Raw genomic sequence first — 16,754 nt, forward strand, 5'->3', positions numbered from 1 at the left:
GGGAAACTTGTTCTTTGAAAAGGTAATAAGGGATCTTAACTATGGGAAGGGATATCTAGCTAGCTACCAGGATAAAAAAGAACTGAACTTCTCTTCTATTTGCTCTTGCCTGAAAAGGAAAGGGAAATCCATACTTGTAGATGATTTTCAGGAAACTAGGTCCCACTGGTTATGTAATAGTGCAGGATAAGATGTCAGGAAAAATTCAGGACATGGAAATATAGGTAATTAATAACTGATTTGACATTTGGGCAAGCAGTGAGTGATGACTAACCTAGTTAAGAGAGTTAGAATTAGAGCAAAGGTCTGTGGGCTAGCTCATAAAAAAGATAGTAATGTCATATCTAAGTGGCCCAGAGACAAAAGTTCACCTTTCTATTTAGAGTTACTGTTCTTATGTTCCAAATTGCCAAATACTCTTCATGAGCGTCCTATTTGTATCTACTTCTATCCAATTAGCACCTAGTTAAATTGCATACATCTATAGTGCCTTTATTTTGCTTTAATGTACAGAAGTGATTAACTCTTCTCCAGTTTTATCGTGTTTACTGCTGGGATAGGTACATTTTGATTACTTATTTGTTCTGTGCAGTTTGAGTTCAAAAGCTAGATTTCTTACAGAAAACAAGGAGAGGATTTAGCTTGGTGAAAAACTATAAAAGATTTACAGCCACAATGATTCTATAGACTTTTCTTCTAAAAGATAATGAGTTAATAGTTCTAATTAAATTAGTAGACTTGAGAAGCAGTGTGATGTAGGAGTAAGCCGTTAGGTGTTGGAAACATAAGTGAAGTGATGTTGACAGTCCTGTTGGGCTGACAGATACTGGGTCATAGAACATAGAAATTTTGTGGTTTGGGGATGGGGTCTGCAGGACAGAACTGTGATGCAACTTTAGTGCTCAATGAATGCTGTCAGAGACTGGCTGGTGAAGATCTGCCAAAATATATCAGCTGGGTGCTGATGACACATTTATAGAGAAACAAAACCACTTGAGATTTATTCCAATTTCATAGGTATAGCAGCTTTCAGATAACTGCCCAGCTCTCTTCTCCCACAGCCATTTTAGTGAAGAAATAGAAATTGTCTTGGCTATGGGCCTATCAGTTATACTGCTAGCATCACTTACAGAGCTTTTCTTTTGACAAGTAGCTTGGTATTTTGGAATGGTTCCCCACTTTTGAGAATAAAGGACCCTTTTTTAAATGTCAAAAGTTTTACAGACGCCCCATATGATAATAGTTGCACTATCATTGTTGGATAATAAAATTAGATATGGACAAAAACTTACTGATAATTCAGAAGTATTTTTAAAATTTGTATTTTATTAATTACAAATGTGCAGAATCTACATCTGGAAAAAATTACAGGATATATGGCATATATATGTATATATATACACACATATACACATATTCACATATATACTATTGAGTTATATATACTACATATCTTTATGGAGTTAAATGTAGAAGTCACAATGATTGGTGCACATATGGGTTTTTGGACTCTTTGCAGTGTCTGTAGTTTCTCAGATGTTCTTGCCCACAGGTTGGGAACCATTGGTATAGTGAATAGATTTTAGTAGTGAACTTGGGAGTCAGAAGACCTGGGTTCAAGTTCTGACTCTGCCATTTACTAACCATGTGATCTTGGGCAAGTTAGTTAACCTCTGTAAACCTCAGCTTCTTTATCTGAAAAGTGGGGCTTATACTTGTCCCATTACCTCACAGAATTGTTGTGAGGATAAGATGAGATAATGGATGTAAATAATACAGAAATTCTTACAAAACAATAGTTATTTAAAAAATAAGCTGTTATTTATTATGCCTTGACTTTACTTTCACCCTAGGGATAGCTAACTGTCCTAAAGCCCTCTCAATCTTATCTCCTACAGGTAGACTGGGTACAGTGTGATGGTGGCTGCGATGAGTGGTTTCATCAAGTCTGTGTGGGTGTTTCTCCAGAAATGGCAGAAAATGAAGATTACATCTGTATAAACTGTGCAAAGAAGCAGGGGCCAAGTAGCCCAGGACAGGCACAACCTCCTTCTTTCATAATGAGCTACAAGCTACCAGTGGAGGAACTGAAGGAGGCCAGCTAGCAGAAGCTTGGTTAGTTTAGAAACATGAGGGAAATGGACCACACTGAGACCCTTTTCATCAAGGGAGGGTGGTTTGGATCTACTCAGAGTTGTTGCTTCCAAAGATGAATGGCCTACAGCAGAGAAAGCCCTCTTCGCTTTTTCTATGCAGTGGGACTGTGTGAGCCACATACTGTACCAGCCCATCTATGCAGAGATGTCTTCTTTGGTATTCCAGCCATTATCTTAACTGAAGTGTTTCTCATGAGTGTGGTGTCCTGCATTGTGTTCAGAGACTTGATTGAGCAGTAGAGTGGCTAATACAGCTGGGGTGTGGAGTTGGCTTGGGGCCTATAGGCATTAGCTAGAGTTTCACAAAGGCAGCACTATTTGTAGGCATGTGTGGAACCAGAGTGCCTTGGGCCTGCCTGAATGTGACAGCAAGTGAGCAGTCAGAATACCTTAGTCCCCTTCCACTGTTTCTAAGTATTCTATATTCTACAGCTATTGAAGGGAGGGCAGATCTGCAGATTGTTAGAAGTCAGATGGAAAAGCAGCATATTGCAAACATCAGTTCCTAGTGCTTGTTTGTACCAAAAAAAGAAAACCTGGAGCTTCCCTTCAGCTGGGGCAAACCCCCCGAATGTGGAGAATGCCATCTCAATTCAGATGTTTGGTTAGGCTGGAGCTTGGAAAGAAGAGCATTTCTTATTTCCTCCAAGAGCAACAGCTTCTCTTATAGAGACTGGCTTTGAGGATTCTCAGTACCCTGGGCCTACGTGTTGGAGAGGAACAACTACATGGACCCAGGATTCTACACAAAGAAAAAGAAAAAGGGCCAGATGAGTTGTCTTGCAGAGCCACAATGATGCATGCTTTGGGGATAACATCCTTTTACAAGTATTCCTGTTACCACCAGGCTTTAGGCATGATCATAAGCAAGACCACCATATAACTGCTCACCTTGTAGTCCTGACCCCTAATCTCCTGTTCCAAACACTGGCTATTTCAGATTCTGGCCCAGAAGCAGCAACACATGATGCTGAGTCATACCCTGGCTTCGACAGAAGATGTAGGATTATGGTACCTCTAGGTGATGAGGTCATTTTAGTCAATCCATTTTTAAAGAAAAGAACTTGTTTTTACTTTTTTCTAAATGTCTCTGACTACTGACTGTTCTATAAATAGATTATTTTTCCTTTTTTTAATATACATATATAAATATATATTTACCACTATTACCAGCAGCATACATACAGACAGTTTTCCACCATCAAAAACCCATTTGGGGGCTTGTTTTTTGTTTTTGTTTTTTGCTTCTTAAAAAGGACTTTCATTCCTTCCTTGTAGTACAAGGAGTTAGCAGTCACCTTTTCCCAAACTAGACTAACTAGACCTTCCATCATCTTGCCTGTGTTCAAATAGGTAATTACATTTTCTTCATGTGTTGGGATTTGTCCCTGTCTTTGGGGAAGTGCTGGTCTCACTTTAGTCTATGCTGTTTTGTATGTGAATGTCTGAAGCTGGCCAGGGTGCTTTCCCCTCCCACTATGTTTTCATTTCTTGTACAGATGATAGGTGAGTTGTAGAGCAGAGTCTACTTAGAAAATGAGCTGAGATTTAACAAAACAAAAAAATCCTTACTAAAAATAGTGTTTTGTCTTTGACTATTCTGCGTCTCTTCTGTGTGTTCTAAAAGTAATGATCTTTGACATTTCAGCAGTTGAACTAAAAGGTATCTTGAAAAGGGCTATAAACTCTTTTTTTACCTCATTCTGTTTAATAGGAAGCTAGTGGCTACTACTGTCCAGTTACCATTTGAGTTAATATAACAAAAGAAATATCACAAAATCTGGTTACCCTGAAGACATTTTCCATGGCATGCCATCTTTCCTAGTAATTTCTCCCTTAACACTACCATATTTTTATTCTTGTGAATTAATAGCAGTTCCTGTTTTGAGGTTTTATCAATCCTAAATAAGGAAAACATAGTTGTGGTTCAAGATTTAATAGATGGATATTTTATTTTTTACAATTTTTTATTATGAACTTAATAATCATCAACATATAGATATTTTACATTCAATTCATGCATGAACTGTACAAATTTTGTCCCTGTCCCCTCCCCCCTTCATATAGGCTGTCAATCTCCTGTTACAAAGATAGAGAGGAATAAATAAAATATTTTGTGATTAATTGTTGATAATGCAGACAAGAATAGAAAATAATTCTGAGAGTTGAGAACATGAGAGAAATCCTAACAATTCCCATTATTATGACCCTCTGTGTAAAAGTCAAAGAACTACTATGACTGTAGATATCTCCAGGTTGGATGATGACTGCTTAGAGATGCAAGTTTCTTCTGATTTCTCTTGTTATGCTCTCTAGAATTTAGCTCTTTCAAGCAGGCCATAAAAATGTCTAGTATGGTGTTTATTGAAGTTTTGTGTTCTTTAAAATGGCAAATCAAGAAGAGTGGCTCTCTAGAATGTGACTTCTGTCCCTTGGTATACATATGTTGGGAAATATACCCTAGAAAATTCACAGAACCAAGTAGCCTCCAGCAATGTACTAATATAGACATCACCTCACCTAAAAATATTTGAAATTCATCCTTCATTTAGAACTATGAGATAACAATTCAAGTAAAATCTGAGAGCTTGTTTTGACTAGATTACAGATAGGGCCTTGAGTTAGGGAGGATAAAAATTAATCTTATTATACCAAGCTCCAATTTTTGGGAGGTGTAGAGGAAGTGAAAGCTAAAAGATTTGTATTCTACTAAGAAATTACTCATTGATGTTACCACTTCATTCCATAGCATTATATATATTTTGGTATTGAAGCTTGATTTTTAAATGATTGCTAACAGAAAATGACAATTCGTCATAGTTGAGCTTTTGACGTGTTTATTCCTTTTTAAAGGCAGATCTCATTGTAAATCATTTTGACAAAGGTTATGGAAAGTGATGAAAGGAAGTTTAAAAATGAAAAGACGAAAATAACAAACTGGTGCTTGATAGATCTGTCAGATTGACAAGATTTTAGTTGTTGCCTCATTTCTTACTTTTGTACCTCAGAAAATGTTTTGTTCATTTATTTATTACACACTTTAGATTTTAGATATAAAACAATCCATTTCAAAGGATACTTCTATAAATTATTATCCTAACCAAGAAATAAGTCTGAATGGATTAACTTGACATTAGTCAGGGTCTCATTCATTCAACAAAGTTCAAGTAATTACTATGTGTGAACCTGGGGGTTTCATGGACCTTATACTTTAGTTGGTGAGATCAGAAATGTCAACAAATCATTAATACAAATATAGAAGTTGCATATACAGTAAAAGGTATAAAGGAATACTGAGAATTCAGAAAGAAAGATCTCATTTCATAGCTGAAATCTTAATTTTGGGAAATAAAGAAAAGAAATTGGGAATTGCTTTCCAAGGGAAGATGATTGGCTACTTTTTTTAAAGGGTTGGTGAAATTGGAGTTTGAAGGCTGAAAGTTGTATTAAGGTGAAATTGTTAAAAACTTGGGTCAACTTTATGACATTTAAAAACTTGATGCTGCAAGTTTTGTTGACTGCCAGATTGACAGGGAAAATGATTGGTTTGGTTTATTCTCTACTGTTCTAATTATTTTTTTTGTTCTTTTTTTGTTTCAACAAACTTTCGTGATCATCTGTTCTATGCAAGATATTGTAGTAGGCACTAGGATACAAAAATAAGTCCCTTCTCATTGGAAGTTTACAGCTTGGGGCTAGAAAGGAAGGCTGGGTATTGTTAAATTCTGAATTATGCCTTTGTTATTTGTTGCTGATGAGAAGCAATGTGGAATAAGGATTGGGGGCTGGTTTTAGAAGCACAGGATTCAAGTTCTGCCTCTAACGCATCACTAACTATGCGACAGGGCAAGTTTGCAACATGATTCTTCTGTAGCAGATGAGTAGGGAGAGATTTCATTAGTATGAGTTTCTCACACTGATGAAATCCCATTCAGAAAAAAATGTTGATATAAAAAAATGGGCAGAACCGAACATTTTAAGCCAAGAATTATAATACTGCTTATGTTTGGAGGCAGTGTGTTATAATGGAATTAGGACCAAACTTGGAGTTAGTCCTGAATTCCAGTTCTGCTTCTGAATATTAGCTTTTTTACTGGGGGCAAATTACCACTTAGTGACTCAGGCAGCTTTCTAAAATTATATGTTTCTGATTTTCATCAATGAATGAAAGTTTCTGTGTGAGAGAATTCCTTACACCTATTTCAAATTATAGGTTTAGAACAAAACACTATTTTTTTACTATCTAAACATTCCTAAAATGGAATGTAGCCTATAAATAATCCTTCAAAAGTTTCTTCCTAATGAGCAGTGTTTGTCCCACTGCCTGCCCATGGCACATTTCTAGGGGTCCACAAAATTTACTGCCAAAAATCCTTACCAGGCACTTTTGCCTTGCTTCAAAATATCTAAAATTTTAGCATGTGGGTATTCCCTGTACCAATGCAAATCACATTTCCTTAACGCCTTAGGCGGAGGAAGAATAGTGGGTGCATTCCCTCCATCTTCTTACTCCTCCTCAACCTTCCTTCCTTCCTTCTCAACTATTTTCCTTTAGGTCTTACTCTTCTTCCCCTCACTCCCCCCCCCTCCCCCCAGCTCTGAAATAGAGAATTTAAAATATTTTATCTAGCTGAAGTATTCTTTGGATTAGGAAAATCTGTTGTAGGACATTTTTCTAGAGATTTATTATGTGCAAATTACTTAAATATAATATTGGCTCTCATTTAACAGGGCTATAAGGTGCCTTATGATAAGTATGACTTATTTCATCATTTGGGTCATCTGAGCAAAGCGATTTTACTTTTTGTTTCCTGAGGGGGGGGAAATGGTGTTAGAGAATATTAATTATTACACTTAAAAGCCAAAAGAAAATAAAGCATTCGTGTTCTCTATTCTCATCCAGGCTGGAGGAGAGATGGGTTAGAAACTATTGTACATATTGAATAGGAGTTCCCAAACACATTTCATTTACTCTGACAAGGAGAGATGTCAGATACCTGATGGTATCAACAGCTGAGACCATAATGAGAACAGCCTTCAGAAATGCGATGGATTTGGTACCTAAAGAGGTCAGCTGTTCATCTGGTAACAGATATATTCATGATTCTGCCTATGTTTCTTTGAAATTTTGGCCTTTTGCAGTGAACCAATACTAGTCATAAACCTGGGGTGAGGGGAATCTTCTGAAATTTTTGTCTCCTTTCTCAAATACCCAAGACTGATTCGAACCCAAAATTTCTTTAGGTAAAGAAATTATTTGGGTCCTCATACAAGTCTGAAAGACAAAACAATGGGACTGCTAAAGACTTTCTGATTACAAGAGTGAAAATAGACTCAACTATTTTTATAAATTAAAAGTGAGGGAATGCTTTTCTACTTGTAATTGTGTGCCTGCATTTTCTTAGGATGGTAATTTCTTCTTCTGAAATTCCCTCGGGCATTCCCTGGTAGTTGGTATGTATTGAGTTTCTATGTGCCTACCACTATGCTAGATACTGTGGAGAATACATAATAAGTCTCCTCCTTGAAGAACTTTGCTTTCTGATTGAGAGATGAGGTCCATATGCATGAAACTAATGGCAAACAATACTAGGGGGTTGATAATCAAGTAATAAAATGCATAATGTAGACTAAAATTGCCATCGGAATTCTTTTGACATTTCTCCTGCAGAGAAGCATTTGCTCATTTTAATTTATTTTTATCCTCTTGATAGGGAGGATTTTAATCTCTGTAATACTACTTGCTTAGTACAGTTCATTGAGAGGCAACATGGTATAGTGGTTATAGAAGCTGGCCTTTGTGAGTCCAGAAGACCTGGGTTCAGGTCCCTTTTTCTGACCTCAAGCAAGCTCGTCACTTATTTTTCAGTGTTGCTGGGGATTCTCTAAGGTGAAGCTGCAGAATAGTTGCCAGTCTGCTTTGGTACTAATGGAAATGACTCCTCAAGATCTCCCTATGCTAAGGAAATCACAGATCTAGTTAAAAAAAAAAGCAGTTCAACACTGTTCTGAATAGATTGTATCCTGCAAGTTCAAGACCAGCCTAGGGAAACTCTGTCATTATGTTGACTGTAGAATGATAAGGTTTTCCAGCCACATCAAGTTAGACTCTTTATTAAATTATAGAGGGATTAAAATTGGCTTCATTAGAGGAAGGCCCTCCCCTGATGAACTTACTGGTTTAATGGCTATGGTACCTTTTTTTAAGCTTTAGTTTCAGCCTCAGTTTCCTTGTTTGTAAAAGGTATAATAGCTGCACCTTTCTTAGGCTTCTTTTGGAGATCAAATGAGATAATGTGTAAAGTACTTTGCAACATAAAAACACTATGTAAGTGCTAGTTTATTATTACCATTAGATCCCACTGGGGACCCTTCTAACCTTTGGGATGGTTGACTCTTATTGTGTGTTGTGTTATGTGGGAAGCTTCAAAATGGTGAACATTGTTTTCTAAAGCCCAATTAAATTGCTCAGGAATGTAGAATGGAGTGACAAATTTCCCATTTATTAGGAAAACATTTCGGAAGTGGCAGGTCTCCTTTACCCCATGTAGAATATTGTTGCATAAAGAACACCAAAAGAGTACTAGATTCTAGTCCAGTGTGTAATCTTTGGTAAGACATTCAATTTCTTAAGTCTGCTTATCACTATAGTGAGGTAAGTGGTCTAAATGATAATTGTCAGGAAATATTGAGTACCTAATATGGTGTACTTAGGCCCTCATATAAAGTGTTATGAGTACCAAAAGGGGTAAGATTGAAGGCATTAAAGGACTTTTCATTTAGTTGAAATTATAAATAAATACACACACACACACACACACACACACATATATACACATACATATACGTGTATGTGGATATGGATATATATGCAATGATTTTTAAAGGAGATCTACCTATAAAATTCTGTGATCTTGAACAATACATGTTGTTCTTTCATACTTAATCACTCAGTCAATATTAACTTCCTACTATATACCAGGCACTGTGTTAAGCTCTGGAGTTACAGAAAGAGGTAAAAAGAAAGGCCATGCCCTCAAGAAGCTTATAATCGAATGGGGTAGACAACATGCAAATTTAAGTAAAAACATGCTCCTCTATACATGAGAAACAGGAAATAACAGAGGGAAGGCGCTAGAATTAAGAGGGGTTGGGGAAGACATCCAGGACTAGCTCTCTCATTTTGTAGGAAAGTACCAGATCTAGTCTTCTCCCTACATGTGAGATTTTCAGCTTGCACAAGATCATAGTTTGAGAGATGCAAAAGACTTCAGGACATTTACAGATGCAGAAGTTGGCCCAAAGAGATTAACTAACTTGCCCAAGGTCATACAGTAGAGCCCGTACTTCAAAGTGGACCCTCTGATGCTAAAACCAGTATTCTTTCCACTCTATTATGTTGCCTAAGGCTAGCCATAGGTTAAAAATATAAAAAAGCCTGCCCTTGATTGTTTGATAACTAACTCTAGAAGGTATTCTTTCTGATCAGTCAGAGCCCTGAAGCCTAAATTAGTATTCTACATTAGTATCTACTCTCCTGTATAACTGTCATTGTCAGTGTGACATTGCTAGTTTGATTATAGGGCTTATGAGTCATTCTGTTTCATTCCTCCCATTCACTTTACCTTATTCAAAATTGCCATCCGCTGAGTTACTGTAATGCTTGTTCTTTATGAATGTTTGGTTCAAAAAATAGTAGGGATGGAAGGGACCTCAAATCTTCCTGTCCCTAGAAATGGATACCACTAAAACCGATGCAGCAAAAATATTAGTGTTGACCTCCCGCTTTAAAAATACGTAGGGAACTGTTTTTGTTCTCTCTGTGTTATTGTATGTTTCTTTTTGGTTTGTGAACTCTCATTGACTTTCTTGCCATCTGATTATTTTTCTCAAACTCATCAGTTCCTAATGTACTGTGTTACTCTATTTCCCAAAATTTTCCTTACTTTTTCTTCTGCCCGGATTTGTTTCTTATAGCATTCCTACCCTCTTTTGTTTTTTAAAATCTTCCCTGATCTGCTCCTACTACCCGTGATTCTTCAACACAATTAATTGGCCTACATGCCTCAAGTCTACCCTGCCTTCATAAAAGAATACACATGTATCAATGTAGCTATGTTTATATAGACACAACACATAAATTGGCTCATCTTTTTGTAGCACTTTAAATTTTATAAAATGTGTTCCTCATGTTTCTTGTGACTAAATATAAACATGTATATAGAAGACGTTCATATGCATCGTCATACACATACACCCACTGAGTATGAAATATTTGTAAGAAAGCAATGAATGATAAATCTAGAGAAAGTCTGCTCTCCTTGAGTTGAATAGTTTACAGTAAAATATTTTTCCTTCTCCCAACTTGAGTATAAAGTTCTGTTCTATTTAAAAACATTGTTGTTTTCCATTGACATTTCCTCTCCTGCCCCAATAGATTCCCCCATTGAAATAAAAAATACAGTTAAACAAAACAAATCAATATATTGGCCATGTGTGACAACTTGTGCTTCATTCCATTCCTATACTATATCACCTGTGGTGTGGCACCACAGAAATTTCTTGGTAGTGTCAGATGCAATGCAATTACTTTGGATATTGATTTATTGAGCTTGGTATGCCATACCTTTCCTGCTTTTCAGGATCTCAAAACACCCCCTGCATCCTTTTCAACCTACTGTGGCATTTTGTTTTTTACATTTCCTTTTGAAGCCGCCAACATACAATTTCTTTTCCCACCTCATTCAAATGTGGAGATTTGAGCGTTTTTCTTTGGGATGCAGTATGAAATTTGATATTTATTCCTGAGAATGGATAAGATGGGAATTTAGCAGTTTGGTTTCCTCACAGAGTGTAAGAAGTAGCTAAAAGGACCCAAACCTCCTCATCCTAGAATTTGTGGAGTATTCCTATTCTGAATGAAAAGATCGGTAGACATGCCCATTGTGTTTCTATTTTATGAACTGGATGATTTCCAGTTAATGGAATTGGGACTATTGGGTCTCATTGGCATGTTCTACATAGAACATGTAATTGTTCTAGTCCCAGAAACCTACTCACTAGCAGACATCCCTGTCTCCACTAATCTAGTGCCAATGGCTTTACTGTTATAGGTTCTAGGGGTTAATTAGCATTGAATGTCTTCAGGATTTTAGATCATTTTGTCTATCTCTGCTATCAGGCAGGATTCTACCTAACCCATTCCTAAAAGATACTGCCTATTTTACTGGAAAGCATTTGAAATTTGCTGCATGTAAATAAGCTGGTACTGTCCCACTTTTCTCTAGTTAATATCACCAAATAATTCGTTGTACAATAAATCTTTGTTGGCTGACTGAACAAACTTTTTCTCATTTGTGACACTGACATTCTTGTAAGGTGGTTGGCCAGGGTGTGTATTGTGTATACAGAGTTCACCTTCCTAAATAAGAAATGAGGACATTGCAGCATGGGGCAAACCTATCTAGAATGAGATCCTAAAGATCAATTTTCTACTACACTAATATTTCCCAGAGTTGTCTGGGAACCGTTAAAGAGTTTTTTCTTTTTGTTAATGCTGGTGGTGATGGGTATTGGAAATGGAAAGGATCTGAAGAGAATGGAGAGTTCTGAGAATAGAATTTAAGATTGCCATAGGGGCAGTACAGAATTGGTAACAAAGGGAATGTTCTGTGGGTGATGTTGGAACAAGGAGATAGTAGAGCCTAATGGAATGGAAACCACAAATTAGAGGTTCCTTTCTTACTGTAAACTTTTCTTTCTTCTTCATTGACCTTTTCACACATCCAGCTAAGGAAAGCAACTATAACAAGAAGATGGAGTGAGATTAGCCCTTCTTGGAGATTGAACACAGACAAAGTGATTTGCAGAAATTAGAATTAGAGGGATGTATAACAGGATGCAATGGGTCTTCAGCAGGCATTCAGCTAGGTCATCTTAACAGCCCAGATATAGGGAAGGAAAAACTGGAACAAAGTAAGCATAGAATTGGTCAACAAGTATTCAGTTTGACATTTAGTGCCACTTATATGTTAGCTGCTAGAGATATAAGAACAATCCTTGATCTAGAGCTTACAAGAAGTAAGCAACTGATTTAAAGGAGAATAACAACTGGGAAGATCATGGCACATATGGCTCCTGAGTTGAAGGCAGGATTTTTGAGAAGACCTTGCATCTTGGGTATGGAGACAGCATGGTTTATACAAAGGTATGGAACGTAGGGTTTTGGGTGCTGTTAGTGGTCTAGCATGGTTGAATATGCAGTACCTAAAGAGGGAAGATATGAAAGAAATGGGGCAAGTTTGGGGATCATAGATCAAGATCTAGAAGAGACTTCAGAATATATGCTTATTTGACAGATGTCAGGGAAGTGAAATGATTTACCTGAGATCACATAAGGAGTAAATTGCCACAGGGGGAATTTGAGTTCATGTTTTCTGACACCACAACCAAGTAAGCTGTTACCTCTCCCATTAGAATATAAATGCAGGGGGCATCTAGATGACTCAGTGGATTGAGAGCTGGACCTAGAAATGGGTAGTCTTGGGTTTATAGCTGGCCTCAGAAATGACCCAGCTGTGTGACCCTGGGCAAGTCACTTAACCTCCACTGCCTAGATTTTTAACCACTCTTCTGCCCTGGAACCAATACAAAGTATTGATTCAAAGATGGAAGATAAGGGTTATTTTTTTTTAAAGTATAAATGTTTTTTTTTGTTGTTGTTGTTTCAATTTTTTTCTTAGCAACATTTATTTTTTCCCTAATTTGAACTTGGTTTTTTGAGAGAAAGTTGAAGCAAAACAGGTGTAATAGATATATTCTGTTTTTTATCTTCTATAAGCTTATTTCCTTCTTGTTCCCTTCCCTACCTTACTCCAAACTTCCCTTTAATGCTATTCTTTGCCATCCTTGACATCTCTCAAAAGTCTCTTTGTCCTGAACCTTCATGCCATATAAATCCATGTCACTTTTACATTTGTCTGTTGTATTTCTTCCTCCCCTTTCCTCGTTTCCCCCTGCTTATGTGCAGTGCACTGGGCTAAGTCTGGGAGTTTACTCCCAGGGAGTTTACCCTCAAGGAGTTTACTGCTGAGTAGGTGATGCTAACAGTCATTTAAGAAAGAATAAATGATGACATCACTGAAGTTTTTGAATAAGACTTGCTTTGGGGAAGTAGCTACTGAATTATCTATTATACTAGGGGTTTTCAGCTTACCAGTCTTGCATTTGACACTGTGAGCCTATAAAGTGCATGGACTAGTTTGTTTTAAGTGTTACCTTTTATATAATTCCAGGCCATAAATAGATGTTGAAATGTTAATTGATGAAGCTGCCCTGTTTTTCTTTCAATTTGATGATTCAATTAAAAATAGTTAACAAAGTAGCACTTCAAGGTTTGCAAAAGTTTGCACATTAATGTATTTGTTATTCATAAAATCCTGTTGCAGATGAAAAAATGGGAAGAGAAATTGTTACTTGTCCTCATATAGCTGGTGACTGAAGACAATTCCAAATCCAGATTTTTTTGATCCCAAATTCAATGCTGTGTCTGTCACCTCTCCCATCCTGCCTCCTATTAATAACTTCTAATAAATAGGCCATTATTATGTGTTGGGTCTTGGGGATTTAAAAAAGAAACCAAAAACTATAACACCCTCCTCTCAAGGAGCACATAGGTTCGTAGGAGAGAGATGTATGCTTAAATATAAAACAAGTGAAGAAAAGACCAGCAAAGTGCCCCAGGAAATTTGAGAAAGGAGTGATCCCTGTTACTGGGTGGGTGGGAATGTCAACTCCTGAAGGATGATAGATTCAAAGGGACTTTATAGGGCACTGAGACCCTTCTTTTAGAGATAAAATATTGAGACAATTTAAATACCAAATCGTATACTTAGAGGACTTTAGGTGCCGAGTAAGAAAGATAGGGCAGTGATATAATTGTTCTTTTGAAGCCTACCTGAATTGAAGGGGTATCCCTATACCTGCAAAGAGATGACTGGAAAGGGGAAACATTTGGCAATTATGTTATTTCACTAAGGGCTAGAGGACAAGGCAGAACAGAAGGGGAAGCAAGAGGGGAGAAGGATGTCCCTCAGTACTAGATGACCCACCGACACCAAGCAAACTCCTGTGTTGGGGCAGATACTAATCCAAGTAGAGAAAATACAGTGTACCACCAAATAGTTAGGCCAATTGGAGACAGAGAGTAGCAGTTAGAAGAGATTGTTCTCTGCTGTCCAGAAGACTGGAAACTGATCTTTTGTTATCACAGATGCAACTCATTAATGAAACCCCAATAGAAGAACCTGACCCCTTTTAAATAGAGTGGTTAATATAGATACAGTGACTTAAAATGGGGGATTAAACTTGACTCATGAATTAACCTGTAGGAATAAGCATTGCTAGGCTAGTGCTATGAGAATCTGTAGATACAGCCCAACTCTGACAAGTTCCCTAATGTAACCAGAATGGTCCAGAACCTCTTAAAGCAAGAGCCCTTAATTTTTTTTTTTGATCTTGAACTACTTTAGCAACCTGGTAAAGCCTAGAGACCCCTTCTAAAAATAATGTTTTTAAATATGCAAAATAAAATGTATACTTTTACAAAGGAAACCAGATATATTAAAAGTTAATCAAAAAACCAACAAGATCATGGAGCCTAGGTTAAGAACCTGTGTCCTAGTGGGTGCTCTTCCCACTTGGAGACCCCACCTGTCCTACTACTAGTCATCCCTAAGGTGAGTGAGGACCTGACCGCTATGCTATTCCTGAACTGTGGGGCATCAGGCTGAGGGCAAGCCAGTGGTGAAAGAGTCCCTGTCTCAGGGGAAGGTAAGGAATAAGCTATTTAGATGGCCACTGAGGAGGATGATAGGATCAGAGATGCAGAGCTAGAAGGATCATCCATATTGTCAAGCCAAGATGGACTTTTACACTTTGAGTCTCTTTACCCCCCTATGAATGGGTTCTTCAGGCTCAGGCCCACTGTCCAGCCAACACCAATACTAGGTCCAGTGAAAGCCCAGGCCAAATGCTAAAGATTGTCTCCAATATTAAGTCAGAGAGCTTCCATTAATTTGAGCTCTGCCGGGCTGGAAAAGTCACGAAAGGGGCTGCCCCTGGATTCAGCTCTTTCCCCACTTTTCTAGGCAAAGGTCCCCCTTGGAATGAATAGATAATCTTCATTCCCTGAAGGGTATTAACATGTAGTTTCCTCTTCATCCAGATCTTAATTTCAAATCCCTGCCATCATCTAAGGCAAATTACCCCTCTATGACTCATCCATAGGTCCCTTAGTGGAGACTAATTCTTCATCACTCTCAGCCTAATCATCAGGGAATCTTAACAGTAGGTAGGTGGTTGTGATTCAAAACCCCAAATATCCTCTAGTTCTATTTTGTAGCTTGGCAGATTACCCAATTGCTATACTACAGTATGATTGAGCTCATAACTGGTTTCCTGTATTGTGGGGAGTTTGGGACAAGACCTTTTTATTAGCAGGAGATTGAACTTGAGCATCACCTTTTTCCTTCCTGTCTTCCTCTGAGCTGAGGCCAGAGTCAAGTAGTAGGCTTCCTTTAACCAATCTCTTAAGTAGATGTCATACTGCTTAGGAACCTCTATATCGGTGATGGCGAACCTTTTGGAGACTGAATGCCCAAACTGCAACCCTCATGCTCCATGTGAGCCCCCCCATCTTAGCCCAGACAGGGGACGGAGGAAACTCTCCCATGGGGCTGCTGGACAGGGGGATGAATCATGTAAGAAATGTCCTTGGGTGCCCATTGAGAGGGGGAAGGGAGCAGCCCCCTCCAGCACCTGCACTGTAGGTTTGCCAAAATGGCTATCATTTGTCTTTGAAGACTCCAGAGGAGCTGTGGCTCTTGCCCAGTCATCAAATGGAGTGAAACCTCACTCCATCTAGGATGGCCAAGGAGGGGGAGGACCTGACCCTGAGGGGGTAACCTTTTCTCCTCTTGTTTTCCCTCTTGTTCCGTCCTGCCCTTTTCCTATTAGTCCAAGAACTAATTTCCAAATACATATCCTTCATGTCATTTCTTTGGGGATCTCAGGATTTCCTTTTAGTTTTAGTTAGGTAACTCAACAGAACAATTATGTCTTTGTACTGTCTGTATGTGTTACTCAGTACCTAAAATCCCTCTAATATATGCATACCTGAGTTTGAGAATACTTTTAATATTTTCTTCATTGTATTTAATAGTTAGCTGCTGGGGTCAACTTGGTGGCTCAATGGATAGAGAAACAGGTCTATAGATGGGAGGTATTGGGTTCAGATCTGGCCTCAGATCCTGGGCAAATGACTTCATCCTTATTGTCTAGTCTTTATTGCTCTCCTGGTTTGGAATCAACACACAGCATTTAAGATGGAAGGTAAGGGTTTAAAAAAAAAAAAAGCTGCTTCCCCTACCAGGAAAAAGAAAACAATCAACTAATAGAGAGTTCTGTTACTGAGCACCATACCGTCTCTATGGTGGTTATTTACCCCACTACATCAAAGAAACTTCATTATACAATTATGGAGGTTCAGGTGTATCTGACTCTTTATAACCTGTTGGACCATACTATCTGTGGGGTTTT

General features: G+C 37.9%; 1 protein-coding gene across 7 annotated transcripts in view; it reads left to right on the plus strand.

Annotated features, from left to right (window-relative positions):
• Positions 1–16,754, plus strand: part of KDM5A (lysine demethylase 5A) — a 133,195-nt gene that overhangs the window by 96,126 nt on the left and 20,315 nt on the right. For 4 of the 7 annotated variants that reach the window (XM_016425964.2, XM_016425965.2, XM_016425966.2 and 1 more), the window contains one exon: positions 1,875–11,499. The exons of 1 other annotated variant lie outside the window; for it this stretch is intronic. In XM_016425964.2, coding sequence (XP_016281450.1) covers positions 1,875–2,105 — 231 coding nt within the window. In that variant the 3' untranslated portion in view covers positions 2,106–11,499. Of the gene's footprint in view, positions 1–1,874; positions 11,500–16,754 lie in introns of those variants that run through there. 2 more of the 7 variants (XM_007503791.3, XM_001373078.4) reach the window with 1 other exon arrangement.

Source organism: Monodelphis domestica, chromosome 5, assembly GCF_027887165.1.
Source record: "Monodelphis domestica isolate mMonDom1 chromosome 5, mMonDom1.pri, whole genome shotgun sequence".
Classification (NCBI taxonomy): Eukaryota; Metazoa; Chordata; class Mammalia; order Didelphimorphia; family Didelphidae; genus Monodelphis; species Monodelphis domestica.